Below are 27,519 nucleotides of genomic sequence, written 5' to 3'. Positions count from 1 at the left end.
GGATGAGAACTGAAATGAGCTGGACGATGACATCACTGTTTTTCCAGAACTGCTTTATAGATTAAGTTTAATAAATGATGATCTTTACAACCGAACTGAATCAACACTGACCTGACTTCAGCTGGACAATGAGCTGCTGTACAGCCGAAATTTATTTGCATCATTGAAAAAAATGTTCCTGTTATCACTGTAAAGCTGGGTTATTACCATCTGTATTCTATAAAGTGCTATAGAAATAAAGGTGACTTGACTTGATTCTACTATTCACTGACACAAACACAAACACAGGTTGCTTTTACAGATCAATTTTACACAATCTTAACTATTATACTGACAGATTCACATTCTTAAGAAGGATTGGTGATGATTCATTAAACATATACTGGGAGTGCTGTCATTTATGTCCTCTAATTATAAAATAAACTTCTGTTTTGGATTTAAACTTGTTTATTTCTTCACAGCAGAAGTGGGCACAGGGTTGATCATCGCAAACAGAATGAATTGTTTGGATCCTCCAGTTGAATTTCCAGTGTCCCAGTGCCTGTCGCCTGCACAAGACATTAGAAAAAGGCTATGATAGCAAGATTTCTGCTCTTAAAAGAAACACAAATTACCATCATCAATGGCCATAATGATAGCTGTGTATATACCATCTTTGAGATTGTGAGATTCTCTATACATATGCTTCCTGACTTTAATAATTCCAGTGTCTTGATTTACACTCAGCCAGCCGTCAGGATCATTGCCAATTTTATACCTGTGAGGAACCAAAACATATAGGTTAAAATTAGAAATGTTCAGCAAGAACAACTTACTGTTGATTTGACAAAGTTGTGTAGTCTATGTAGAAATTACTTGATATTGGAAGAGATATAGGCCTTGACCTGTAGCTGCTAGACAGCTGCTAAGATGGTTCTCAGTCGTTACTAGAGCTAGAGTTAGATAATTCAAGAAAAACAACAACAACAAACACACTTAAGGTCCATAAAAAGTATCTATGGGATTTTTAATGTTCTACAAAATCTGGGAATCTTTAGAGAAATCAGTCAGAATTAACAAATGGAATGAAATTTTGGAGGTGAAAAAAAATTCAAAATTTCTTATATTATCTTCTGTGATTTTCCAATATCTGGATCAGTGGCTGTATAAGAAACCAATTCACTATCAACCGGTGAATCTTCAGGTTTGTAAATGATCTTCTCCTTTGGATTAAACTCTGGAGGCTCGTTCACATCTTCTACATTCACCGTGACTGTGGCAGTGGAAGTGGCCAAAGAACCGACAAACGGCTCCTCGTTCTCAACAATCAGAGACAGAATGTATTGCTTGTTCTTCTCAAAGTCCAGAGGCTGAATGGAAAAGAAAGTGTCTTTTACTTAAGTTAAATCATCACAACCAATCGCCTGTGCAAACACATGAGCAACACACAGTACCTTTACAGTGGTGATGACGCCCTCTAGCTGGCTGGGTCCAGTACTGACACTGAAAAACCCACCCTTGTCTCCGCTAATAATGCGATATTTGGTTGACCAGGCAGGAGATCCCTCTTCATCTCCATCAGTAACTGTAAGTTTGGCCACTTCAGCTCCTACTTTATTCTCTGGGACAGATACAGTGTGCTAAAACAAAGAGATGTATGGTGCATATAATTATTAATGAAGTTAAAACACATATTATAATATTCAGAATATATCAATATACATTACCGAGGGTTGCTCAAACTGAGGTGCGTTATCATTGCTGTCAGTCACAGTAATAACAGCTGTGCCAGTGGATGAATAACCTCTTCCTTCCCAGTCAGCAACGACGACTGTCAAAGTGTATTTGGGCCATTGCTGAAAAGGAAAATGACTGATGACCTTGCTTGTATAAAATCATTTACAACCACTGGTAACACTTTACAATAAGGCTCATTGGTTAAACATCAGTTAATGTATCAAGTAACATGAACTAACCATGAGCAATACATTTGTTACTGAATGTACTAATCTTCGTTAATGTTAGTACATGAAAATACAGTTTGTTCATGTTAGTTCACAGTGCATTAACTAATGTTAACAAGATTTTAATAATGTATTAGTAAATTTTTTAATTAACATTAACAAATTTAATCGTTCTGAACAGAAACGGCCATTAACCGGTTAATAACTGTTTTATCGTTCCATTTAATATTTTGATTTGGCAGTCAAACAATCACGAATTCAAATAGTACAGCCTATGCAAATGTGACGCTGACGCAACGTGTGTGTAATGCCCGCACTGACGCGCGCTCAGCTGTCAAGTCATCATAGGTTAGGTATTGCAATGCCCTGGCATTAGTTTTTCCGATGATATATGTCCCAAACTATCAAGTATTAGGCCTACATTTAAGTGAAAATGAATGTCAAGTAATATGCAGCTTGTTGTGCGTTTTGAAACCAGCGAAAATTGCAGGATAGTAGCCTACAATTTTCATTGTCACATCACGCATCTGCAGCTTCTGTGAACGGAGAAAACTAGGCCTACCTACATAACACATAAAATAAAAGGGAATATTTAGGCTTATAGACTTTATTTTCCAGAGAAACATGCACGCCGGCATCTTTAGAATATTGTCTTTGAACTTCCTGTATACATGGGTTTCATGTGACGTCACTGTATTTTATTGCCGCCATATGCGTGTCCGGTCACAGGAAAACGGAGGGAACAAGATGGCGGGCTAAGCACATGTGGATTTCTCTGCTCTCCAGCAAATCTTGACTTTGATATTTAGTGATGGGAAACCGAGGCTTTCTGAAGCGTTTGAGGCTTTCATCAAATTGTGCCGAAAAAAGGTTCATTACTCGAAGCTTTTAACACAGTGCAAATCAGACTTGTTTTCTACACCATATCTAGCAGATCTACGGTTTGAAAAAGCACGTGACAAGACAAAGCTTCGAAAGTCCGTGACATACGGAATCACTTTTGTTTTGGATCAATACAGTTCTATCTGATCTAAACTAATCTCATCTAAATTAATTTGTGACAATGAGACCACAACTCCTGTCATGTGTAGCCTATTCAACGGATTCACATATTGATCAATAATATAAAATATACGATGTGATCATAGTTGATAATTTGGGATGAGATGTTTAACCCTTATATTCTGTTTGGGGTCTCTGAGACCCCAGCAATAAAACACGATTAAATGCATTTTCCTTTTATGCATCAGGTGAAGCGCCAATCTTTTCAAACCAGCTGTCCCGATTTCCCGATACTGCATGACGTTTGAAGCTTCAAACGTCATCAATCACGTGGTATTGTCATTTCGATACAAGCAATAGTATGTTGGAAATGCACGTGTTTACAAAACCTTGTCTAGATTAATCAAGATAAGACGTGCAATATATAATTATACTAAATAGGTTTTTGCTACAAATCCAAATTAAGTGAGCTACTCAAGTTATCCAAGTAAATTAACAAACGTATTTATTTGTAAAAAAAAATAATTATATTTTATGTTACACTTACAGCCTCGATGATTCATTTTTCAGTCAGAATAGCTCCTGTTGTGTATGCGTCCTTCCTGTAACAACATGCCGAAACACAGCAACTAGAATTCACAATATTTTAATACAATAGTGTAGACAATTAAAATGTTATTAATATGACAGCCACAATCGTAGATAATGTTTTGTGTTGCTGTTTGAACACTCGCGCTGAAGCTAAAGATGACCATCAATATAATGAAGCGCTGCTGTGTTAGTTGCCATCTCGGACACAGATGTGTCAGAAGTGACGTCTTTGAAACGTACTCGGTTACTAACGTAACCTCGGTTCCCTGAGATACGGAACGAGTACTGCGTATGGCGAAAAGTCTCCCTTTTTCCCCGTCACTGAAGCCTTTTTCAATAACGCAGTGTAACTGCATCGTCATTGGTGCACTCATAGACAAGTCGTTGAACCAATGACGGCGCGGCATAGCTGCGCGACCTATGGCGAGAGAGCGTGCAAACTTGCCCGCCGAAATGGGCGGGGCAGAGGGCTATATAAGCAGGCGTTTCGCCATAGGATTTCAGGCCAATCGACTGAAGCGACGACACTGAAGACGCAGCCTCGTGGCACGGCAAGTAACGCAGTACTCGTTCCGTATCTCAGGGAACCGAGGTTACGTTAGTAACCGAGTACGTTCCCTTTCGATACTTCACTCGTACTGCGTATGGGGAACGAATTCAACCGCGCTGTGCCACGGCAGGGAACGACATAACTTGTTCTGGACACCGAAGGGGGACTGAGAGAACAAGTAGGAAGGCAAAGCCGTCGTAACCCTTGTTACACTACAAGAGGAGATAACTCCTGATCGATGAAAGATGGAACTCGAAGAGGCCATCTAGTTACACCGAGAGGACCCGGGCCTGCAAGGCCGGAACGTCCAGATGATAGAATCTGATAAAAGTGGACGGCGAGGACCAGCCGGCCGCCTCACAGATGTCTTTAATGGAAACTCCATTAGACCAAGCCCAGGAGGAAGCCATTCCTCTAGTGGAATGAGCCCTAACTCCTAAGGGGCATTGCATGTCCAAGGAGGAGTAACAGAGATTAATCGCGTCGACTATCCAACGCGAGAGACGTTGTTTTGAGACCGAGGACCCCTTGGTGCGGCCACCAAAACAGACAAAGAGCTGATCCGACTGCCTGAAAGGCTGCGGTCGCTCTACATAGATCCTCAATGCCCTGACAGGGTAGAGTAACTCCAGCTCCTGTTCATCCGTGGAGGGAGGAAGAGCAGAAAGCGAAATGACCTGAGCTCTAAACGGAGTAGAGAGCACTTTTGGAACGTAGCCATGTCTAGGTTTCAGCACGACTTTAGAGTCGTTAGGCCCAAATTCGAGGCACGCAGGGCTCACAGAGAGGGCCTGCAAGTCGCCAACGCGCTTGACCGATGCTAGTGCAAGTAGCAGAGCGGTTTTCAGGGTTAACGGCCTGAGGTCAGCTGAACACAGCAGCTCAAAGGGGGTACCTTTGAGAGCCCTAAGGACCAAGGAAAGGTCCCAAGTGGGAACAGTAAGGGGACGAGGAGGATTTAACCGCCTAGAACCCCTTAGGAAACAAACCACAAGGCTGTTTCGACCCACTGACTGGCCAGCGATAGGAGCATGAAACACTGAGATGGCTGCTACGTATAGCGGGAGCGGGAGGCGGGCGTTTCGAGGACGGCGCTCGGGGCGGCAGTCAGCGAGGGCGCCGGCGAGTTCAGCTGGGTCCGCTGCGGGGCCTCTTCAGACGGCGGCGGGAGCTTCTGAAGGCGGTGAGCTTCCTCAGGCTTCAGGCGGAGATCAGCGAAGAGATGCGTTGTCGTCGCTGAAGGAGAAAGGACTGAAATCCTATGGCGAAACGCCTGCTTATATAGCCCTTTGCCCCGCCCATTTCGGCGGGAAAGTTTGCGCGCTCTCTCGCCATAGGTCGCGCAGCTATGCCGCGCCGTCATTGGTTCAACGACTTGTCTATGAGTGAACCAATGACGATGCAGTTACACTGCGTTATTGAAAAAGGCTTCAGTGACGGGGAAAAAGGGATACTTTTCCCCATACGCAGTACGAGTGAAGTATCGAAAGGGAACTCATGGATATTTCTATGGCATCGCTGTTGAAGAATTATCTGTTGAAGTGGATTTACGTGTTGTAGAGTTAATGAAAGTTATCCCCATACGGTAAAAAAATATATTTTCAAATATATTTTTAAATATATTTCAAAATATACAAAAAATGGCCAAAAATATATATTTCGCTAAAATATATTTTCAAATATAAATATATTTTCTATAAATGTATTTTTTGGCCATTTTTGTATATTTTTTAAAAATATATTTTCAAAATATATTTTACAAAAGCATTTAAAAATATATTTTGCCCTACATATATTTCAACCCAAGAAAATTCACATGTCACATTTGAAAACCTTTTATTTGTTGTCTATAACACATGAACATTTAAATAAAAATCAGCAAGGAACATACTTTACAATGTTCAAAAAATTACAATATTCAAACAAATATAACTTTTTTGCTTTCAAGAAGTCTCAGTTTCCCCACGTCAAATCCTCAAAGCCTCTTTGGACACATTTGGAAATCTCTTCTTGACTGTGAGACAAAAATTAGTTATTTTTTTAACTTAATGTTTCTAGTAAATTTTCCTTTCACCAAGTATTGACTTACCGTATATACAACTGCCATGGTTTCCTCATCAAGGGCACTTCTTCTCTGTCTCTACCACTATACTCATGCAAAAGACAAAACACAATTACTGAACGTCAGTACAGGTACAGAGGGCATGCACTTTGTCTTCTAACTAGTTTAGGTTTTCCTGATATTTTTGTTTACACTGGAAATAAAACAATTACAGGTATACTGGATTTTACAGATATTTAATGGGCACATTTTTGGACAGTAAAGAAACTGATGATTGAGGAGAGGCCTTTCTTTACACTTCTGCATTGCATTTTCACTTTTACAAATGAAGGGATAGTGAAATATCACAAAGGCACTCATTTAAGCTAACTTAACTCAAAGGGATATCTGGCAGTAAGTTTTGGAAGATCATTTAGTCCATCTCTGCAAGATGGACATTTCAGGATAAGAGATGGACTAAAAGTGAACTCCCACACCTTACTGCCAGATTCTGGAAGATAAATTCTTCAAACAGTGGTACAAGAGGACGTGGTGCTGGTCCTTCAGGAGTCACTCTCAAGCTGTCTGTCTATAAGGCCTATAAAAACCCAGTCTTCATGTACTTTATAACACTTCAGCTTGTGATTCTTACTAAGAGCAGGTCGCTTTTTAGGATTCTTCACCTAACCTAAGTCTCTGAGATCCTGACACCTCACACTTCTGAAGACTCCAGGTAGGTTTCAGTACTGGGAAATGGTGGCGCTGGAGACTAAAGGGTTCCTGATGGTTTCACACTTAATTCTTCACCTTAATTCTTAATTATTTTGCAGTTAACGTGTCTTTTCTTCTCCAGCTGTTTTTGTATGTGTCACGACCGTCAGTGAGAGTGCCCGAATTAGCCACTTGAGGGCACTCCATCCTGGACTGTTTTCACCCTATAGACTACACTACCCATAACGCACTGCCGGACTCATTATCCAATTATCACATCATCACACCCAGCTGTCACGTATTTTGTAATCAGTGTCTGTCTATTTTATCTCAGTTGTTTCTGTCCTCAGTTGTGGTTTGTTGTATTTTGTTACGGGCACTTTTGTTTCTCTGGCTTTCTGTATTTGACTGTTTTTGTGGAGTTTACCCTTTGCCTTTGTTCTGGATTACATGCTTGGAGTTTCCTGTAATAAACATCGCTGCACTTGGATCTTACCATCTTGTTCTTGTGTGCACCGTGACAGAACAAACCACCATGCAAGGATCCAGCAGTGTGGGGTTCCGAATCCTTCCTCCAGCCACTACCAGGGAGCGCTGGGATCAACTACGGGCGTTGAGGGCTCTACGCCAGGAGGGGTGGGAGGTAGGATGCTTCGCTAAGGTCTTTTGGACGATGGCGGTGGGGCTGGGTTACAATGACGCGGCCTTGAAGGATTTGTGTAATAGCTGCCTCGACGATCCTCTGCCTCATTGTGAGATGGAAGGGCTACGGAGTTTAGATTTCTGGAGATTCGCCGCGTATCTTCGCCGTCGGAGGGAATGGACCTCACTGAATCTGCCAGCCAGTTTGCATGCTCCAGCCCATAATTCTGTTTCAGAAGGCATTGAGGAGATGGGCACTGAGCCTCAGCTTCACCCCGATAAAGGGAGGAGGAGGAGGAGAGGGAAGAAGTCTCCAGCCAGTGAGCCCGCTCCAGTCAGTGAGTCCACTCCAGAGCCCGTTCCAGTCAGTAAGTCCACTCCAGAGCCCACTCCAGTCAGTGACTCCACTCCAGAGCCCGTTCCAGTCAGTAAGTCCACTCCAGTCACTGAGTCCACTCCAGAGCCCGCTCCAGTCAGTGAGTCCACTCCAGAGCCCGCTTCAGTCAGTGAGTCCGCTCCAGTCAGTGAGTCCACTCCAGAGTCTGCTCCAGTCAGTGAGTCCAATCCAGAGCCTGCTCCAGCCAGTGAGCCCGCTCCAGCCAGTGAGCCCGCTCCAGCCAGTGAGTCCGCTCCAGCCAGTGGGTCTACTACAGAGTCCGCTCCAGCCAGTGGGTCTACTACAGAGCCCGCTCCAGCCAGTGGGTCTACTACAGAGCCCGCTCCAGCCAGTGGGTCTACTACAGAGTCCGCTCCAGCCAGTGAGTCCGCTCCAGCCAGTGAGTCCGCTCCAACCAGTGAGTCCGCTCCAGCCAGTGGGTCTACTACAGAGCCCGCTCCAGCCAGTGGGTCTACTACAGAGCCCGCTCCAGCCAGTGGGTCTACTACAGAGCCCGCTCCAGCCAGTGAGTCCGCTCCAGCCAGTGGGTCTACTACAGAGCCCGCTCCAGCCAGTGAGTCCGCTCCAGCCAGTGAGTCCGCTCCAGCCAGTGGGTCTACTACAAAGCCCGCTCCAGCCAGTGAGTCCGCTCCAGCCAGTGAGTCCGCTCCAGCCAGTGGGTCTACTACAGAGCCCGCTCCAGCCAGTGAGTCCGCTCCAGCCAGTGAGTCCGCTCCAGCCAGTGAGTCCGCTCCAGCCAGTGGGTCTACTACAGAGCCCGCTCCAGCCAGTGGGTCTACTACAGAGCCCGCTCCAGCCAGTGGGTCCGCTCCAGCCAGTGAGTCCGCTCCAGCCAGTGAGTCCGCTCCAGCCAGTGAGTCCGCTCCAGCCAGTGAGTCCGCTCCAGCCAGTGAGTCCGCTCCAGCCAGTGGGTCTACTACAGAGCCCGCTCCAGCCAGTGGGTCTACTACAGAGCCCGCTCCAGCCAGTGAGTCCGCTCCAGCCAGTGAGTCCGCTCCAGCCAGTGAGTCCGCTCCAGCCAGTGAGTCCGCTCCAGCCAGTGAGTCCGCTCCAGCCAGTGAGTCCGCTCCAGCCAGTGAGTCCGCTCCAGCCAGTGGGTCTACTACAGAGCCCGCTCCAGCCAGTGGGTCTACTACAGCCAGTGAGTCCGCTCCAGCCAGTGAGTCCGCTCCAGCCAGTGAGTCCGCTCCAGCCAGTGGGTCTACTACAGAGCCCGCTCCAGCCAGTGGGTCTACAACAGAGCCCGCTCCAGCCAGTGGGTCTACTACAGAGCCCGCTCCAGCCAGTGGGTCTACTACAGAGCCCGCTCCAGCCAGTGGGTCTACTACAGAGCCCGCTCCAGCCAGTGGGTCTACTACAGAGCCCGCTCCAGCCAGTGGGTCTACTACAGAGCCCGCTCCAGCCAGTGAGTCCGCTCCAGCCAGTGAGTCCGCTCCAGCCAGTGAGTCCGCTCCAGCCAGTGAGTCCGCTCCAGCCAGTGGGTCTACTACAGAGCCCGCTCCAGCCAGTGGGTCTACTACAGAGCCCGCTCCAGCCAGTGGGTCCGCTCCAGCCAGTGAGTCCGCTCCAGCCAGTGAGTCCGCTCCAGCCAGTGAGTCCGCTCCAGCCAGTGAGTCCGCTCCAGCCAGTGAGTCCGCTCCAGCCAGTGAGTCCGCTCCAGCCAGTGGGTCTACTACAGAGCCGGCTCCAGCCAGTGGGTCTACTACAGCCAGTGAGTCCGCTCCAGCCAGTGAGTCCGCTCCAGCCAGTGAGTCCGCTCCAGCCAGTGAGTCCGCTCCAGCCAGTGAGTCCACTCCAGCCAGTGAGTCCGCTCCAGCCAGTGGGTCTCCTACAGAGCCCGCTCCAGCCAGTGGGTCTACTACAGCCAGTGAGTCCGCTCCAGCCAGTGAGTCCGCTCCAGCCAGTGAGTCCGCTCCAGCCAGTGAGTCCGCTCCAGCCAGTGAGTCCGCTCCAGCCAGTGGGTCTACTACAGAGCCCGCTCCAGCCAGTGGGTCTACTACAGAGCCTGCTCCAGCCAGTGGGTCTACTACAGAGCCTGCTCCAGCCAGTGGGTCTACTACAGAGCCCGCTCCAGCCAGTGGGTCTACTACAGAGCCCGCTCCAGCCAGTGGGTCTACTACAGAGCCCGCTCCAGCCAGTGGGTCTACTACAGAGCCCGCTCCAGCCAGTGAGTCCGCTCCAGCCAGTGAGTCCGCTCCAGCCAGTGGGTCTACTACAGAGCCCGCTCCAGCCAGTGGGTCTACTACAGAGCCCGCTCCAGCCAGTGGGTCTACTACAGAGCCCGCTCCAGCCAGTGGGTCTACTACAGAGCCCGCTCCAGCCAGTGGGTCTACTACAGAGCCCGCTCCAGCCAGTGGGTCTACTACAGAGCCCGCTCCAGCCAGTGGGTCTACTACAGAGCCCGCTCCAGCCAGTGGGTCTACTACAGAGCCCGCTCCAGCCAGTGAGTCCGCTCCAGCCAGTGAGTCCGCTCCAGCCAGTGAGTCCGCTCCAGCCAGTGGGTCTACTACAGAGCCCGCTCCAGCCAGTGGGTCTACTACAGAGCCCGCTCCAGCCAGTGAGTCCGCTCCAGCCAGTGAGTCCGCTCCAGCCAGTGAGTCCGCTCCAGCCAGTGGGTCTACTACAGAGCCCGCTCCAGCCAGTGGGACTACTAAAGAGCCCGCTCCAGCCAGTGGGTCTACTACAGAGCCCGCTCCAGCCAGTGGGTCTACTACAGAGCCCGCTCCAGCTAGTGGGTCTACTACAGAGCCCGCTCCAGCCAGTGGGTCTACTACAGAGCCCGCTCCAGCCAGTGAGTCCGCTCCAGCCAGTGAGTCCGCTCCAGCCAGTGAGTCCGCTCCAGCCAGCGGGTCTACTACAGAGCCCGCTCCAGCCAGTGGGTCTACTACAGAGCCCGCTCCAGCCAGTGAGTCCGCTCCAGCCAGTGAGTCCGCTCCAGCCAGTGAGTCCGCTCCAGCCAGCGGGTCTACTACAGAGCCCGCTCCAGCCAGTGGGTCTACTACAGAGCCCGCTCCAGCCAGTGGGTCCGCTCCAGCCAGTGAGTCCGCTCCAGCCAGTGGGTCTACTACAGAGCCCGCTCCAGCCAGTGGGTCTACTACAGCCAGTCAGTCCGCTCCAGCCAGTGAGTCCGCTCCAGCCAGTGGGTCTACTACAGAGCCCGCTCCAGCCAGTGGGTCTACTACAGCCAGTGAGTCCGCTCCAGCCAGTGAGTCCGCTCCAGCCAGTGAGTCCGCTCCAGCCAGTGAGTCCGCTACAGCCAGTGGGTCCGTTACAGCCAGTGAGTCCGCTCCAGCCAGTGAGTCCGCTCCAGCCAGTGAGTCCGCTCCAGCCAGTGAGTCCGCTCCAGCCAGTGGGTCTACTACAGAGCCCGCTCCAGCCAGTGGGTCTACTACAACCAGTGAGTCCGCTCCAGCCAGTGAGTCCGCTCCAGCCAGTGAGTCCGCTCCAGCCAGTGGGTCCGCTACAGCCAGTGGGTCCGCTCCAGCCAGTGAGTCCGCTCCAGCCAGTGAGTCCGCTCCAGCCAGTGAGTCCGCTCCAGCCAGTGGGTCTACTACAGAGCCCGCTCCAGCCAGTGGGTCTACTACAGAGCCCGCTCCAGCCAGTGGGTCTACTACAGAGCCCGCTCCAGCCAGTGAGTCCGCTCCAGCCAGTGAGTCCGCTACAGCCAGTGGGTCCGTTACAGCCAGTGAGTCCGCTCCAGCCAGTGAGTCCGCTCCAGCCAGTGAGTCCGCTCCAGCCAGTGAGTCCGCTCCAGCCAGTGAGTCCGCTCCAGCCAGTGAGTCCGCTCCAGCCAGTGGGTCTACTACAGAGCCCGCTCCAGCCAGTGGGTCTACTACAGCCAGTGAGTCCGCTCCAGCCAGTGAGTCCGCTCCAGCCAGTGAGTCCGCTCCAGCCAGTGGGTCCGCTACAGCCAGTGGGTCCGCTACAGCCAGTGGGTCCGCTCCAGCCAGTGAGTCCGCTCCAGCCAGTGAGTCCGCTCCAGCCAGTGAGTCCGCTCCAGCCAGTGAGTCCGCTCCAGCCAGTGGGTCTACTACAGAGCCCGCTCCAGCCAGTGGGTCTACTACAGAGCCCGCTCCAGCCAGTGGGTCTGCTACAGCCAGTGGGTCTGCTACAGCCAGTGAGTCCGCTCCAGCCAGTGAGTCCGCTCCAGCCAGTGAGTCCGCTCCAGCCAGTGAGTCCGCTCCAGCCAGTGAGTCCGCTCCAGCCAGTGAGTCCGCTCCAGCCAGTGAGTCCGCTCCAGCCAGTGAGTCCGCTCCAGCCAGTGGGTCCGCTCCAGCCAGTGAGTCCGCTCCAGCCAGTGAGTCCGCTCCAGCCAGTGGGTCTACTACAGAGCCCGCTCCAGCCAGTGGGTCTACTACAGAGCCCGCTCCAGCCAGTGGGTCCGCTCCAGGCAGTGAGTCCGCTCCAGCCAGTGGGTCTACTACAGAGCCCGCTCCAGCCAGTGGGTCTACTACAGAGCCCGCTCCAGCCAGTGAGTCCGCTACAGCCAGTGAGTCCGCTCCAGCCAGTGAGTCCGCTCCAGCCAGTGAGTCCGCTCCAGCCAGTGAGTCCGCTCCAGACAGTGAGTCCGCTCCAGACAGTGAGTCCGCTCCAGCCAGTGAGTCCGCTCCAGCCAGTGGGTCCGCTCCAGCCAGTGAGTCCGCTCCAGCCAGTGAGTCCGCTCCAGCCAGTGGGTCTACTACAGAGCCCGCTCCAGCCAGTGGGTCTACTACAGAGCCCGCTCCAGCCAGTGGGTCCGCTCCAGGCAGTGAGTCCGCTCCAGCCAGTGAGTCCGCTCCAGCCAGTGAGTCCGCTCCAGCCAGTGAGTCCGCTCCAGCCAGTGAGTCCGCTCCAGCCAGTGAGTCCGCTCCAGCCAGTGAGTCCGCTCCAGCCAGTGGGTCTACTACAGAGCCCGCTCCAGCCAGTGGGTTTACTACAGCCAGTGAGTCCGCTCCAGCCAGTGAGTCCGCTCCAGCCAGTGAGTCCGCTCCAGCCAGTGGGTCCGCTCCAGCCAGTGGGTCCGCTACAGCCAGTGGGTCCGCTCCAGCCAGTGAGTCCGCTCCAGACAGTGAGTCCGCTCCAGCCAGTGGGTCTACTACAGAGCCCGCTCCAGCCAGTGAGTCCGCTCCAGCCAGTGAGTCCGCTCCAGCCAGTGAGTCCGCTCCAGCCAGTGAGTCCGCTCCAGCCAGTGAGTCCGCTCCAGCCAGTGAGTCCGCTCCAGCCAGTGGGTCTACTACAGAGCCCGCTCCAGCCAGTGGGTCTACTACAGCCAGTGAGTCCGCTCCAGCCAGTGAGTCCGCTTCAGCCAGTGGGTCCGCTACAGCCAGTGGGTCCGCCTCTATTAGCCACGTGCTTACATTTCTCCAAGAAAAGTTCTCGGAGGGCCTATCCCCTTCAACGTTAAAGGTTTACGTTGCGGCTATATCTGCCTTTCATATTCCCCTTGTAGGTGGCCTTTCGGTGGGTCGAGACCCCCTGGTCACTCGCTTCCTCCGTGGCACACTGAGGTTGAGGCCTCCAGTGCGCACAACGGTTCCGGCCTGGGACCTGGCCGTGGTTTTACAAGGGTTGGCCGAGGCGCCCTTTGAACCAATAGAGGAGGTTCCTGAGAGGTTCCTCACTCTAAAGACTATTTTTCTACTTGCTATCACTTCTCTGAAAAGGATAGGAGATTTACAAGCACTGTCAGTTGCTCCCTCATACCTTGAATTTGCTCCAGGAATGGTGAAAGCATCCTAGACCGGGCTATGTCCCTAAGGTCCCTACCCACGTTCCAGGTCCCATTGTGCTCCAGGCTTTCTGCCCTCCTCCTTTTAAATCTTCGGATCAGGAAAAACTAAATCTGCTCTGCCCTGTGAGGGCCTTGGATACTTACATCCACAGAGCTGCCCTGTGGCGTAAGACTGATCAGCTTTTTGTCTGTTATGGGTCCCCTAGAAAAGGCGGCCCTGCATCTAAGCAGAGGATGAGCAAGTGGGTGGTCGAGGCCATCACACTTGCATATGATGCGGCCGGACAGCCTTCTCCTCTGAATGTCCGTGCCCATTCTACGCGGGGTATGGCGGCATCAAAAGCCTTGATGTCAGGTGTCTCCATCGGTGACATTTGTGACGCGGCTGGCTGGTCATGTCAGCACACGTTTGTAAGGTTTTATAACCTTGATGTCGGCTCCACTCCGGGGTCATCAGTTCTGCCAAGATAACCTGGCAAGTATTTGCCGCTACGGCACAGTTGGGATAGCGTTCCCAATGCGTTACCACGCAGCGTCGACAGTTCCCACGAAAGGGAACGTCTCAGGTTACAGATGTAACCCTGGTTCCCTGAGTAGGGAACGAGACGCTGCGTCTCTTGCCGTACCCCCTGCATACTTGCGAGCATTTGTCTCAGACTTATCCAGAAGCTAGCGTGCTCTGCATCCGGGTATGCTTTATAGTTTCCTGGTCCGTGACGTCACCCGTCTCTGACGTCTCGCTACGCGATTGGTTAGATACATGAGTGCTTCAGTGACGACATCACGCAGAAGGTTCCCAATGCGTTACCACGCAGCGTCTCGTTCCCTACTCAGGGAACCAGGGTTACATCTGTAACCTGAGACGTTTTCTGTTTCACTGACTGTGGAAAGATTTGACATTTTTTACCAATGCATGAATAGCAATAAAACTGTATAGAACTGTATAATATTGTGAGATTCATTTTGATTATTTAGTATTATGTATTAAATTGTCATATAAGTTGGATAATCTGGTTTGTTTATGGATGTGATGTTATGGACAGGTATGGGGAATTGGCGTGATAACATGCGCAGTAGTTGTTGCTCTTACTTTATAATATAATGCTGCACATACATTCAAATAAGATATCTAAGAATAAATTAATCAAATTAGATTAAAATGTTGTTTCTTTTCACATATGGCTAATTTTGTCCCTGATGATTTAAAAAGAAACATTATTTACAGACCAAAGGTGAAAAACTTCAAACAAGGGCTACACAGTACAATATGTTTTGTGTTTCAAAATGCCACACTCTATACTGTGTATATAATGAATATTTTTATATTTGGATTTCATGTTTTTAGACTGAACATTTGGGTCTGGGACAAGGGGAAATCAGGCAAAAATCGGGAAAAAAGTGGAAGTCTATTAGATTTGGGAAACATAAAAGTGACTGAAATTTTAATTTCCCAAACAACCACTTATAAAAATTACACAACAGCAACACATGTGTTTGTTTGTTTGTTTGTTTTTCTCTCTTAAATGTTTATTCATTGTTGGTTGTGGATGTCAAAAGGTATAGCGTTTTATTTCTCACTCTATGCTCTCAACTTCATCCTAACATTCCCTGAATGTTAATTTCTAATTTCAAATAAAATAAGCTTCAAAATATTTTTTCCTAATTATTTAAGGGAACTTCAAACAATATTGTACTTACAACAAATTCTCTGAATATAAAGAGAACTATCGGACACTTATAAATACGTCCAAAGCTTTTGGCAAAATGCACACATATGGGGATTTTTTTTTTTGTTTGCCCAAGGGTGTGGCATATGGAGTGATGCAATGTCTCGATATGGAGTCATGTCATGACTTGACTGGAACCAGTGGGGTCTGTGATATCTTAAGAAAGTCGTATCTGGTCCTGGTTCTACCTGGTATTAAGATGCTTTTTGGTCGATTGTATCACAAGTGGACGACACTAAATACAGGTGTAAATGGGGTAAAAAATATTTTGAGCTTATCCAGTTTCGACCTCTTACAGAGGTAGTCAAAAACATATTTGATCGGATTGTTTTCGTAGTGGAAACGCTAGGGATGTAACAGTAGGTTATGCTTTCACACAAAATGCATTCACTGAGCACATCTTCTGTCATTCAACTCTTTTGTCATTCATACTCCACCACCTGCATTCATTTCATATGGAATTTCTGAGCCAAGAATTTGTTTTAGATACCAACCTTGTGGTTGGTATCTAAAACAAATTCTTGGCTCAGAAATTCCATATGAAATGAATTTACACCTGTATTTAGTGTCGTCCACTTGTGATCCAATCGACCAAAAGAAATATCCAAAAATATATATAATACCTCTAATACACCACTATGTCCAACTTCGTTCAGCTTCCGGTGAGTGTGGTCAGATCGCGCTCTGACAACGGAAGTGATGTCTCGCGCTCATTGAAGTATATGGGCGAGACATCACTTCCGTCACCAAAACGCGTTTTTTGACCTCACTAGCAGGAAGCTGAACGAAGTTGGACATAGTGGTGTATTAGAGTTAAAAATTATATAAATACCGATCGTTTCGTGTCTTAGGACATTAATGTGTCGTCACGAGCCGCAGGGTTTAATTTGGATTTGTCTAAGCAAGTTTTATTTACTGTTATAGTTGAAGTTCCCATCTACTGCTATTATTTGACTGACAGAGGGCAGCGGTTGCAGTTAAAAATCATAATTTGCGTTCGACTGAAGAAAAAAAGTCACCTACATCTTGGATGCCCTGGGGGTAAGCAGATAAACATCAAATTTTCATTTTTGGGTGAACTATCCCTTTAAGTAGCATAGGGGATTGTTAATCAGTTTCAGCTGCTTTGGTGTTAGGGAGATTAACAACAGGTACACTAGATGGGCAACAATGAGACGACCCCCCAAACAGGGATGGTTTTACAGGTGGAAGCCACTGACTGTTTTTCACTAGTTTTGTACTTGGCTAGGATCAGTGTCACTATTGGTAGCATGAGGTGATACCTGGACCCTACAGAGGTTGCACAGACAGTCCAACTCCTCAAGGGTGGCACATCAATACGTGCCATTGCCAGAAGGTTTGTTGTGTCTCCCAGCACAGTCTCAAGAGCATGGAGGAGATTCCAGGAGACAGGCAGTTACTCTAGGAGAGCTGGACAGGGCTGTAGAAGGTCTTTACCCCATCAGCAGGACCGGTGTCTGCTCCTTTGTGCAATGAGGAACAGGATGAGCACTGCCAGAGCCCTACAGAATGACCTCCAGCAGGCCACTGCTGTGAATGTCTCTGACAGACTTCATGAGGGTGGCCTGAGGGCCCGACATCCTCCAGTGGGCCCTGTGCTCACTGCCCGGCACCGTGGAGCTCGAATGGCATTTGCCATTGAACACCAGAATTGGCAGGTCCGCCACTGGTGCCCTGTGCTGTTCACAAATAAGAGCAGGTTCACCCTGAGCATATGACAGACGTGAAAGGGTCTGGAGAAGCCATGGAGGACCTTATGCTGCCTGTAACATCGTTCAGCATGGCACCTCTTATAGGTACTACATAGCACCATTTGACACAGGTGCTGTAGAGCACCTTTAAAGATATGGTGCTACATAGCACCAAATGTGGTTCTCCTATGATGATGAGCCAAGAACCACTTTTAGTGCTATATAGCACTTTTTTAGAGTGCAAATTAGAGCAGAGGTCAGGCTTGTACTGTACTGACAGCAGTTCGCTTTTGATACTTTCACTCATACTGCGTATGGGGAAAAGTTCCTTTTTCCTCCTCGCTGAAGCCTTATTCAATAGTGCAGTGTAACTGCACGTCTATTGGTTCAAAGGTTTGAACCAATGACGGCGCAGCGTAGTCGCACAAGCCTATGGCGAAAAAGCGCACCAACGAGCCCGCTAAAACAAGAGTGGCTTATGGCTATATAAGCAGTGCATTTTGCCATAGAACTCAGTTTTTTATCCTTCAGCGATGACTGTACTTCGCTGGATTCCTGCTGAACGCCTTCGCTGCTGGAACAAGCTCTCTCTCTGCCGTAGAAGAGGCTTCGCAGAGGACAGCTGAGATCGCCGCCTGCTTCAGCGCCAGCGCCTTCGCAGACTGCCGCCTTGAGCGCCGCTCTCGATCTGCCCACCGCGAGCTTCCGGTTTCGCTCTCAGCGAGCCTCCTGCCACCATCCGGCGAGCTTTAAAAGCGCAAATTTCAGCAGTTACACGCCGCTTCTAAAAGAGCATATTCCAGCGGTTTATACCGCTCTAAAAGAGCGACACAAGCGCCGCTTTCACGGCGGCGGCGTTGCTACAAATGCCGCGCCACAGTTGTGGCACTGAACATGAATCTCGCCTCTCTGCACTCGCGGATCACTTTTTTTCAGTGAAAGCGGTCCCGCCCCTCGTGCCCTCCGGTCTTCTTCCTCACGCGAGCCGGCTAGGAAGAGACAGCGGGGCAGAAGGACTCAGCGCTCGGATGTGGGAGAGCTCACGCCAGCCCAGCGCCTGCCTGCCTCTCCCTCTGCTATGAGAGAGCCGTCCCCCGTCCTCTTCACGTGCACAGAGCAGCGTCCCTCGGTGGAAGCGAGTGACCTCGTCTCTTTTGGCGGATCAGAGGACGAGCCGTTCGATGACTCTATGTCACTCGCGGCATCTGAAACGGAGGAATGGGTCAGCGACGAGGATCCCGCGCACCTGCCGTCATTGGAGCCCATCGAGGACGGCGAGTTGTTCCGCGTGCTCTCTAAGGCCATCGAGGAGCTCCACTTGGAATGGGCCCCACCTGAAGAGCCGACTCGCAACAGGCTGGACGAGTGGTATCTGCCGGGACACCTCCAGACCCCCCGTCAGCGATCTGCCCCTTTTTTCCCCGAGGTCCACGTGGAGCTGACGAAGTCATGGCGTGCTCCTTACTCAGCCCACCTGCGAACTTCTTCACCTGCGGCTCTCACCTCGGTTGACGGCTCACGTGAGAAGGTTTATGAGCAGAATAATTTATCATATTTACAACAGAACTGAATCAACATTGACTTGACTTAAGCTGAACAAAGAGACTGTGTTTGCCTCATGGAATCATTTTCCTGTTATCACTGTAAAGCTGCTTTGAAATAATTGATTTTGAGATGTAAGGCTGCATGGATGCACAGGGAGTTCTTGCCCAGAACAGAACCATACCGCCAATACAAACTCTATGCAATAATCAATCATATTTGATGATAGTTGTCCTGACAGAAGTGCATTTCTGCAGTATTTTGAAATGTATAGAATGTGTAGGTCTTAGCAGAAGAATATTTCCAATAAAATTACTGTTAAATAACAATCATTCCAAACACTATGCAATTTCAGTTGAAAGCTACTCGGGTGCTCCATTTTTAGTCTTGTCATCTTCTACTACCATTATTTATTTATTTTTTTTTACTATCATTATTATTTGCATTGGTACTGTTTTTATAAGTAAAGTGTATATTTTCTCGTAGTACAAGAAAAAAAAAAAAATGATCACACGTGTAACACTGTTAGTCACCCTTTCAAAACCTCATGCTTATCTCTTGATCCTGCTGTGTGTTCACAAATTGCAAATGATGTCTCACGCACACCATAAGTGTTAGTGAGGCCAGCAGGGGTGTTTACAGTGATATAGTGATAGAGACACTGTGCTGTAAAAAGCACTATCCCTTGGATGACACATTAAACTGAGGTCCTGACTCTTTGTGCTCATTAAAAAACTATGGCACTTCTTTTAAAGAATAGTGTAAAGATTGTTTAGATGAAGACACGTTGTCCAAAATCTTCACACAGTCAGCAAAACAGAAGTCTATGCAGACCAAACTGTGAAAGAATTTTTCATTGCTTTCACACAAAATGCATTCAATGAGCACATCTTCTTTTGTCATTCACACTCCATCACATGAAAAACACTATATATGTGCAGCACATTTTTCAAATGCTAACACATTGGTTTCAACATTAATAAAACAGAATGATGGCAAAATTCATGCATTTCTACAGTAATTATTTAAAAAATATAGAAAATATTAGCAGAAAATGAAGTAAAAACAATTCTAAACAGCTAATTGCAATTTCAGCTGAAAGTTCACCCAGGTGTTCCCCAATATACTTCAAGAGAAATTGAAGAACAAACTGGTGTAACGTCATTTTGAACAGAATCAGGCCAAAACAAAGTTAATTTTGGGAGTTTGAAACAGCTTGCCAAAGCAAACCTTTCTGTCTTCAGGAGGCTTTTTGAGTAGAAGAAATCATGTAAGCAGCAACAGCTTTAGAAAGTGCGTGTCTCAGTGTCCTCAACTTTTGACACTTGAGAACACTCGTGATCTTTGCGTTGTTTGCTTGAATTGTCGGGTTCTTGTTTTGCACGTAAACCCGGACAACAGGTCATTTCTGTAAGCTTGTCGGTGTACTCGTGTTCAACATGCTCAATGTCTGGATACAAGAGTAGATGATTCAGCATGCAACATATCTGAGTGTACTGTAATGTGCTTTTCATTTACAGCTTTGTTTGTTCTTTGAACTTTTGCAGTTAGATTACTGTATTTTTATTTTGCAGAAATCTGTATTGTAATACTTACCGTACGCATTATATTCACACTTTACTGTTTGATTACTATACTTTTTATTAAAAAATGATGTAGTGTGTACTGAATGCCCTAGTCTATGATCTGAAAGACTTCTTTAGTTTTGAGCACACATTAAATGGTTTTGAAGCAAATGTTTGATTTTATTAGAAGATTCAGGGTTTTTTGTGGATATTGAAGATTTGGTGCTGTTTAAAGTTAAGATGAAGTTAAGAAATGTCTCTTAGCAATTGTGAAAAACTGTCAAATGATTTACTGTGCTGCACATTTAGTTCCGAATTATATATAATTTATATAACATCACACACACACACACACACACACACACACACACACACACACACACGAAACAATGGTGTTATCACCTGTGATAAATCACCTATACTCTAATAAAGATTTATTATCTGTTTTGGAAATTGCAAATATTTTAGTATAGATGTAATAATGATTCACAGATTAAAAATTAAGATCTGCTGGATAAATTGATGTATGTCAAATGTATTCAAGTGAACAACAACAGATGCAAATTAGAAAGTTTAATGTTCATAACATTATGAAAGTATGAAATTATGAAATTACAAGAAAGCTATATACAGATTAAAGTTATTAATAGAGTGAAGTTACATTGTGTTTTTAAATCTTGTAATAAATCAATAGAAATGTTCTAAAATATTCAGTACATCTTTTGATGATCTGTTGTGACTAAGATTTTTTTATTATTATTTTTTTTTTAATTGTGAAAGCAGTACAAAAACAATTTATAAACCATTTGGCTGTACATTATCCTTTAGATAACAATGATTACAGCAATATTAAGACGAAAACATATTATAAATGTAAAGTGCTTCGAGGGCACTTAAAAGAGCTATATAAATGTCATGAATTAATAAACATAATCAGGGAGCCCTGTCATTTTTGTCCATTAATTAAATTATAAAATAAACTTCTCTTTTTGGTTAAACCTTGTTCACTTCTTTACAGCAGAAGTGGGGAAAGGGTTGAAAGATTAATCATCGCAGACAGAATGAATTTATTGCCAGGCACAAAGCTTTTTCACAGTCACACACAGTTGCTTGAATGGTGTTATCCTGAAACAGCCTCTGCTGATCAAAAACTCTCAGGACAACATCGTAATCACCCAACTCCAATGAAGACTTCAGTTTCAGAAAGACACCGGTTGCTAAAATGGGCACATTATAATAGTAAGACATTTAAAGTATGAAAGAATGAGATTAATTTCTCTTTAATACATTAGTAATTGCTCACATGATTCATTCATCATGGCCAACCAATTTTTACTGGTTTCTCCTTGAGTCTCAACAGTAAAGGGACCAGCATTAGGCGGTCCATCTTTGTCCGTTATAGAGAGAAGCACTGGGGCTGAACCACGATTACACATCATTATATTTTTTTTCATTAATGACAGGAGCGTTGTCATTTACATCCGACAATTCAATTATCAGGGTTCCAGTACCAGTTGCTGGAGGATTATCTGAACACAAGCACAGACATTAGAAAAAGACTATACTAGCAAGATTTCTTCTCTTTAAAAAAAAAACACAAATTACCATCATCAACGGACAAAATGATAGCTGTGTATTTCCCATCTTTCACATGGGGAGATTCTCTATCCATAAGCCTCTTGACTTTAATCATCACAGTGTCTTGATTTACACTCAGCAAGCCGGCAGGATCATTGCCAATTTTATACCTGTGAGGAACCAAAACATACATATTAATGTTAGTTTGACAAAGTCAATAGGAAATACAGGCATGCTGTATGCTCTCAGATTTCATCAAAAATATCTTAATTTGTGTTCTGAAGATGAACAAAGGTCTTACAGGTGTGGAACAACATGAGGCTGAATAATTAATGACAGAATTTTCATTTTTGGGTGAACTAACCCTTTAAACTCTTTGCACTGAGATCCAGCTCTCACTTGTTTTTGAGTTATCGCAGCGTTACTGAAAACTCAACCACGACAGATCCAGCAATTAGCTTCACACTGGGGAATTGCACTTGAATATTTAAACTGGCAAGGCTTAAACTTTCGTTGATGAAGCAGGGTAAGTCCGTCAACTGTCCCGAGCATCATTCACGGCTGTTCGCATTCATGTTTTCACAACATTGCATTTTGTTACTTTTTTTTTTTTTTTACTCACATTTTGCACTCGGCGAGAGTTAATTTTAGGCCCTGGATATAGGCTTTGCTAGGTAGTAGCTACACAGTTGCTAAGATGGTTTTTAGTGGTTAATAAGCTAGTGAGGCTGTTTTGAAAATAAAATAAAAATGCATTCATGAAAAATACATCAATGCAAGTCTATGGTCTTTTTATCGTTCAGTATTTTATTATCAGAATTTTCAAACGGAATAACAAAATTTGCAACATTTCTTACGTTATTTTCTGTGATTTTGCATCATCAGTGCCGTCAGTCACAGTAATTACAGCTGTGGCAGTCGATGACAAACCATTTCCTTCCATATCAGCAGCGACGACTGTCAAAGTGTATTTGGACCATTTCTGAAAGGGAAGATGTTTTCAGGTGAGTTTATGAAATCATTTTTCATCATTGCATAATCCATTCATCAGATTTCTCACCTCTCTGTCCAAACCTAAAGAATTCACACGAATTCCTCCAGTAACAGAGTTGATTTCAAACATCTTTGGGTTTGGTGATTCTGGTTCTTGCTTGATAATTGAGTATCTGATCACAGCATTGTCAGTCTCTGGATCATCTGCATCAGTGGCTGTGACTGTCATAAACTCATGACCTTCAGAGAGAGAAGAATAAAGACTGATTAGGTGGTACGAGCTGAAGAGGCATTTGGGGAAAAACTGCTACAAACAATTTAACTGAGAAACTGCACCATACACCTACCTATTTCAGCAGCTTCAGGAACATTTCCATTGAATGGATTTTGTGTAAAAACAGGCTTATTATCATTTTGGTCCAACACATGTACAATAATTTCCATTGGCTTTTCTGCTACATTCACACCAACTCCAGTAGCATGAACTTTAATCTAAAGACAGGAGAAGAAATACAGGCATGTTAAGAGACAAATATCTGAGGTGGTGGAGTTGTGTCCTTTAGTCCATGTCCGTTAACTTTGAGACATGAATATGTAAGTTCAATCCTAAAGAAAACGTACTGTTTAGCAGATAAAAGTTACAAAACATTTTTTTTTTTTTTAATTACAGTCTCTGCAAACACATGAAAAGAAAACTGTGTCAAAGCATTTGACAGGCCTTTTTATCTGATTAATCTTTCAAAGAATTAAGAATGACCAGAAGATACAACACTGAAATACACTAAGAAGTAACTATTGATTTTAAAAGTTAGAGAAACTAAATCATCTTACTCTGTATGAAGCTTTTGTTTCTCTGTCGAGTGCTCGAGTCACAAACAGATTCCCTGATAATCTTTCTATAGTGAAAATCTCCTTAGGGTCCAGATCTGCTCCTTCACCTGTGATCCTGTATGCCATCTGAGCTTCTTTAGAGTAGTCCGACTTTATCTAAATACAGAAATAATTCAGAACAAAGATAATAACAGACAAATCTCTTTCACAACCATCTCATTTTTAACATTCCCTTCATGACTTTCACTCACCTGGACCAGCTTCATTGGGAAAGGACCTCTGCTATTCTCAGGTACCCTGAATGGAGGAATAACCCAACCTTTCTTTGCTTCTCTCTTTGCTCTCTTTAGACCCGTCAAATACTTTGGAAACATCAGAACCAGATCATCAGAGTGAGAATCCATCTGAAAAATGTCAGTAAAAGGCAATGAGCAACAAAACATTTTGTTTACAATTAAATACAGCACACGAGCCATCAAATATTTGGATTTTATTTGGAAATCATCAAATATTTCTAATTTTTGCATCGCAAAATATTGAGTATACTACTGATGCTGAATGTATTAAAATCAGTCTGGGAAAAACAGTATTAATATATGGAGAGGATACAATTTTTGTGTCCCTATTCAATAAACCAATTTAGGGTGATTCAAAACCTCTTTGCTTCATCGCTGGCTGTAAAAAATGCTGTAGAATATAAAACAGTGTAAAAGTTTAGGTAATCTTAGGATTCAGCTTTGCATAAATGAAACATATCAGCTGGCTTATGTTGTGTTTGAGAATGATCAGAGAGGGCTGAGACAAATTACATTCATCAGTAGCGATTAGAAATTTCATGATTTTATCACACGCCTCCAATAATTAGTCCTAAACATGTACAGAAACTGATCACTGAATATGTTCATAGTAAAGTAGCACACATAAAAACTGAAATGTCCACTAGAGGTCAGGCTTGTACTGTACTGACAGCAGTTTCTTGAAGGAACTTGTTTGTACCTGTGGAGAGGAGATGTTCATGACCGTGTCCATGTGATGGTCCTCATGATGGCGGACACGCTCGACTCTGACAGACACCGTGTGCTTCTTGCCACTGGAGTCCCAAGCGTGCACAGAAAACACCTTGTGACCTTCATGAAGAGTGACTTGTCTCTTCAGGGTTACAGTCCCATCAGTGTCCACATCAAACCACTCGTCAGAGGACTGAAAGAGCGTTCTTGATCTTCCATCGCATGTATTAAAAATTACTGTGAGAAAAAGAGATTCAATTGGTACAATAAATCATCCTGTCACATATGTAAACCTGGTTCCCTGAGAGAGGAACAAGACACTGTGTCAGCAGCTGACGCTATGGGAACACCCTGATGATGGTCTGTTGTTAAAAGCACCAGTACTTCATCTTTGTGATTAATCAGGGTTACCAAGTAGTACTTAATTTTAAAAACATAAGCATTTCTGTAGTACAGTATATCGGGTCAATCCAGTACTGATAGGCCATGATATCAGCTATATTGTTTATAATGGGAGCACTCTTTGCTCTGTTTCTGAGTATAATGTTTGCCCTACTCCATCATGTCAGAGATGGTGATAAAGTCACATTTGGTGGAGTCAGTGATCTGTGCTCGGACACAGAGACACACCTATGAATAAGCATATTTCCACCCTGCGCAAAGATAACTCTCGCTGTGATTTGCTGGAAATTCTGACAAAACACAAGCAGAAAATTCACTTCCTGAATACGAAAAATCTGTGGAGCGATAGTGTGTCCTTTTGAAACATGACTCAGCTGGAGGGTGTCCTCATAGCATCATCTACTGACGCAGCATCAAGTGAGTCTATGAAAGAACACTTATTTATGGCATACATCATTAATACTTATTTGTGAGCTACAAAGTTCAGTTTCTACAAGGTTTTATTTAAAGAGAACACAGCTTACCTCGTCCTAGTCTTTTTCCTTGGTGAAGGTCATCTCTGTGCACTTTAAACACCAGTAACTCCGACTCAAAGCCAGGTGTACATGAAGACTCCTCCGCAAATCCACATACAAAAGCCTGATTTGAAACATATATAGGCAATTTCAGAGAGGGAAGCAAGAGCAAGCTAGCTTTGATAGCATGAGATCCCACTCTCCATTCAAAGCAGAGTGCAGAGTCTTTTTGCCTTCTCAGGGAACCAGGTTACATACTGAAAGATAAATCTTATGAGCTTGACTTTTCTTTCTCTGTTTCTCCCTGTTTTCTCTCTCTCTGTGGTCTGTAAGGTTTCAAGTGTTAGAGGGGAGAAGAGATGTTCTTGTTTCATCACACATCTGTTGTAATGCACACTTTATGTGTGTGTGTTTCTTGGAAAGCAGCCTAGAAAGGGTCCCTGTTTTCTGTCTAGGAGAAAGGGCCCTAAATGCTGGAAACTGACCATATACAGACTTATTATTCTTTGCTCGCATTCTTTATTGATGCAATGTGTATTCTCATTGGATAGTCGCTACACCACCCCTGAAACATGTATAAAAGCCAAATACAGGAGTAAAAGTTGGAGAAGGTTTTGTGAACGGATTGGCTTCATGTTCATGACTCTTTTCCCCAAGCTGAAAGTTGGTAAGGAGTGAAGAGTTAAAAAAAAAAAAAAAAAAAGTGAACAAACTATTGAGAAATTTGTCCTAGCAATTATATTTAAAAAATAATAGCGTGATTTCACTTTTTACCAATGCATGGTTAGCCATCTAAAAAAACTGTCTAAAATTAGATAAAAGATGTTTCTTTTCACATATGGGTACTTTTGTCTATGTGGACTTAGAAAATAAAAAAATTACAGACCTAGTGTGAGAAACTACAAGCACATTACCCTCTTTGCACTTAATTTTCAATTGTAAAACAAACTTTTTGCAAAAAAGTAAAACAGTTCTCTGCATTAGACATAGCATTCAAAACTAACACTGCCATTTAAAATGCCACACTCTATAGAGTATATAATTCATATTTTTATATAGATTGAAAGTTTGGGTTTGGGACAATTAGCCATTAATAAAGCATTTAAAAAGCCTTATTGTAAAAAAGTTTCAGTTTTAATATGACCTGAATTTTTTAATGACTTCTATAAAACAAAAGGAACAGAACTGAAGTTTGTTCGTTTTGGGAGAGAGAAAAAAATCAATCAATCAATCAATCCCTGCAACATAAAAGTGACTAAAATTTACATTTCCCAAACCAATTATATAAAAATGACACAGCCGCAACAGAAACACATTTTTATTTTCTTACACTTTTGATATTAATTTTTGGTTGTGTTTAGTGTTTTATTTCTCACTCTAAGCTCTGAACTTCATCTTAACATTCCCAGAATGTTAATTTCTAATCAGCTTTAAAATATTTTCCCAAATTATTTAACTTCAAACTTTTTTAGACCTTCAAACAATGTTGCACTTCAAACAAAATCTCTGAATATGAGGAGAACTATCGGACAATAATAAGTACATAATGTGCCCTGATGAGAACCACTGATGTATATAAAATCCTACCTTACAAAGGAAAATAACAACTCCCAATCGCACAAACTTCATTGTCTCCATTCAAAGAAGAATGTCTCAAACGTCCTTCAGGAATTACTTTCTTACTCGGTTTTAAGATTGTGCAGCTACTCAATTGATTGAGTTCCCCAAAATGCACGCACACGGGGTGTTTACTATCTTTTTAGGGGAGTTTGCCTAAGGGTGTGGTATATGGAGTGATTTAATCTGCCAAGAACAAAACATATGACTCGACTGGTTTCTGTACTATCCTAAGAAAGCTGTGTCTTTTAGCAATTTCAATAACCCCAGGAGCAGTTTCTGGGCTCACATTTTTTTTTTTATCTAGACACCTAGTGAAGAATTTTTAAAGTTTAAAGTAATGGTGCCAAATAAAGAATATAAAAATAAAACTGTTTGAAAAATACATTATATAATGTTATTTGGCTACACAAAAATACTGTTCAAAACTGCAAAAATACTGG

General features: G+C 45.1%; 1 protein-coding gene across 2 annotated transcripts; it reads right to left on the bottom strand.

The window, feature by feature from the left end:
- Positions 1–6,188: 6,188 nt before the first annotated feature.
- On the bottom strand, positions 6,189–27,203 carry LOC137030121 (cadherin-1-like). 2 transcript variants are annotated; one of them, XM_067400248.1, is made up of 10 exons: positions 27,047–27,203; positions 25,469–25,583; positions 24,532–24,779; positions 23,787–23,939; positions 23,536–23,691; positions 23,052–23,196; positions 22,772–22,944; positions 22,569–22,693; positions 21,739–21,881; positions 6,189–6,232 (listed from the first exon to the last, which is right to left on the bottom strand). In XM_067400248.1, the coding sequence occupies exons 1-10, from the start codon at positions 27,095–27,097 to the stop codon at positions 6,204–6,206; spliced, it is 1,338 nt and encodes a 445-aa protein (XP_067256349.1). In that variant the 5' UTR covers positions 27,098–27,203; the 3' UTR covers positions 6,189–6,203. The 2 variants fall into 2 exon arrangements, with proteins under 2 accessions (XP_067256349.1, XP_067256348.1); XM_067400247.1 differs by lacking the exon at positions 6,189–6,232 and adding an exon at positions 20,765–21,662.
- Positions 27,204–27,519: the final 316 nt, after the last annotated feature.

The sequence above is a fragment of the Chanodichthys erythropterus genome, chromosome 11 (assembly GCF_024489055.1).
Source record: "Chanodichthys erythropterus isolate Z2021 chromosome 11, ASM2448905v1, whole genome shotgun sequence".
Taxonomy (NCBI): domain Eukaryota; kingdom Metazoa; phylum Chordata; class Actinopteri; order Cypriniformes; family Xenocyprididae; genus Chanodichthys; species Chanodichthys erythropterus.
This window is presented reverse-complemented; position numbering and strand designations above follow the sequence as displayed.

Coding starts and splice junctions, on each gene's coding strand:
- LOC137030121 (XM_067400247.1), bottom strand. CDS start 27,097: ATGGAGACAATGAAGTTTGTGCGATTGGGAGTTGTTATTTTCCTTTGT. Junction 24,780..25,468: donor AGGAAAAAGACTAGGACGAG/GTAAGCTGTGTT, acceptor TTTTTCTCACAG/TAATTTTTAATACATGCGAT. Junction 22,945..23,051: donor TCCTGAAGCTGCTGAAATAG/GTAGGTGTATGG, acceptor CTCTCTCTGAAG/GTCATGAGTTTATGACAGTC.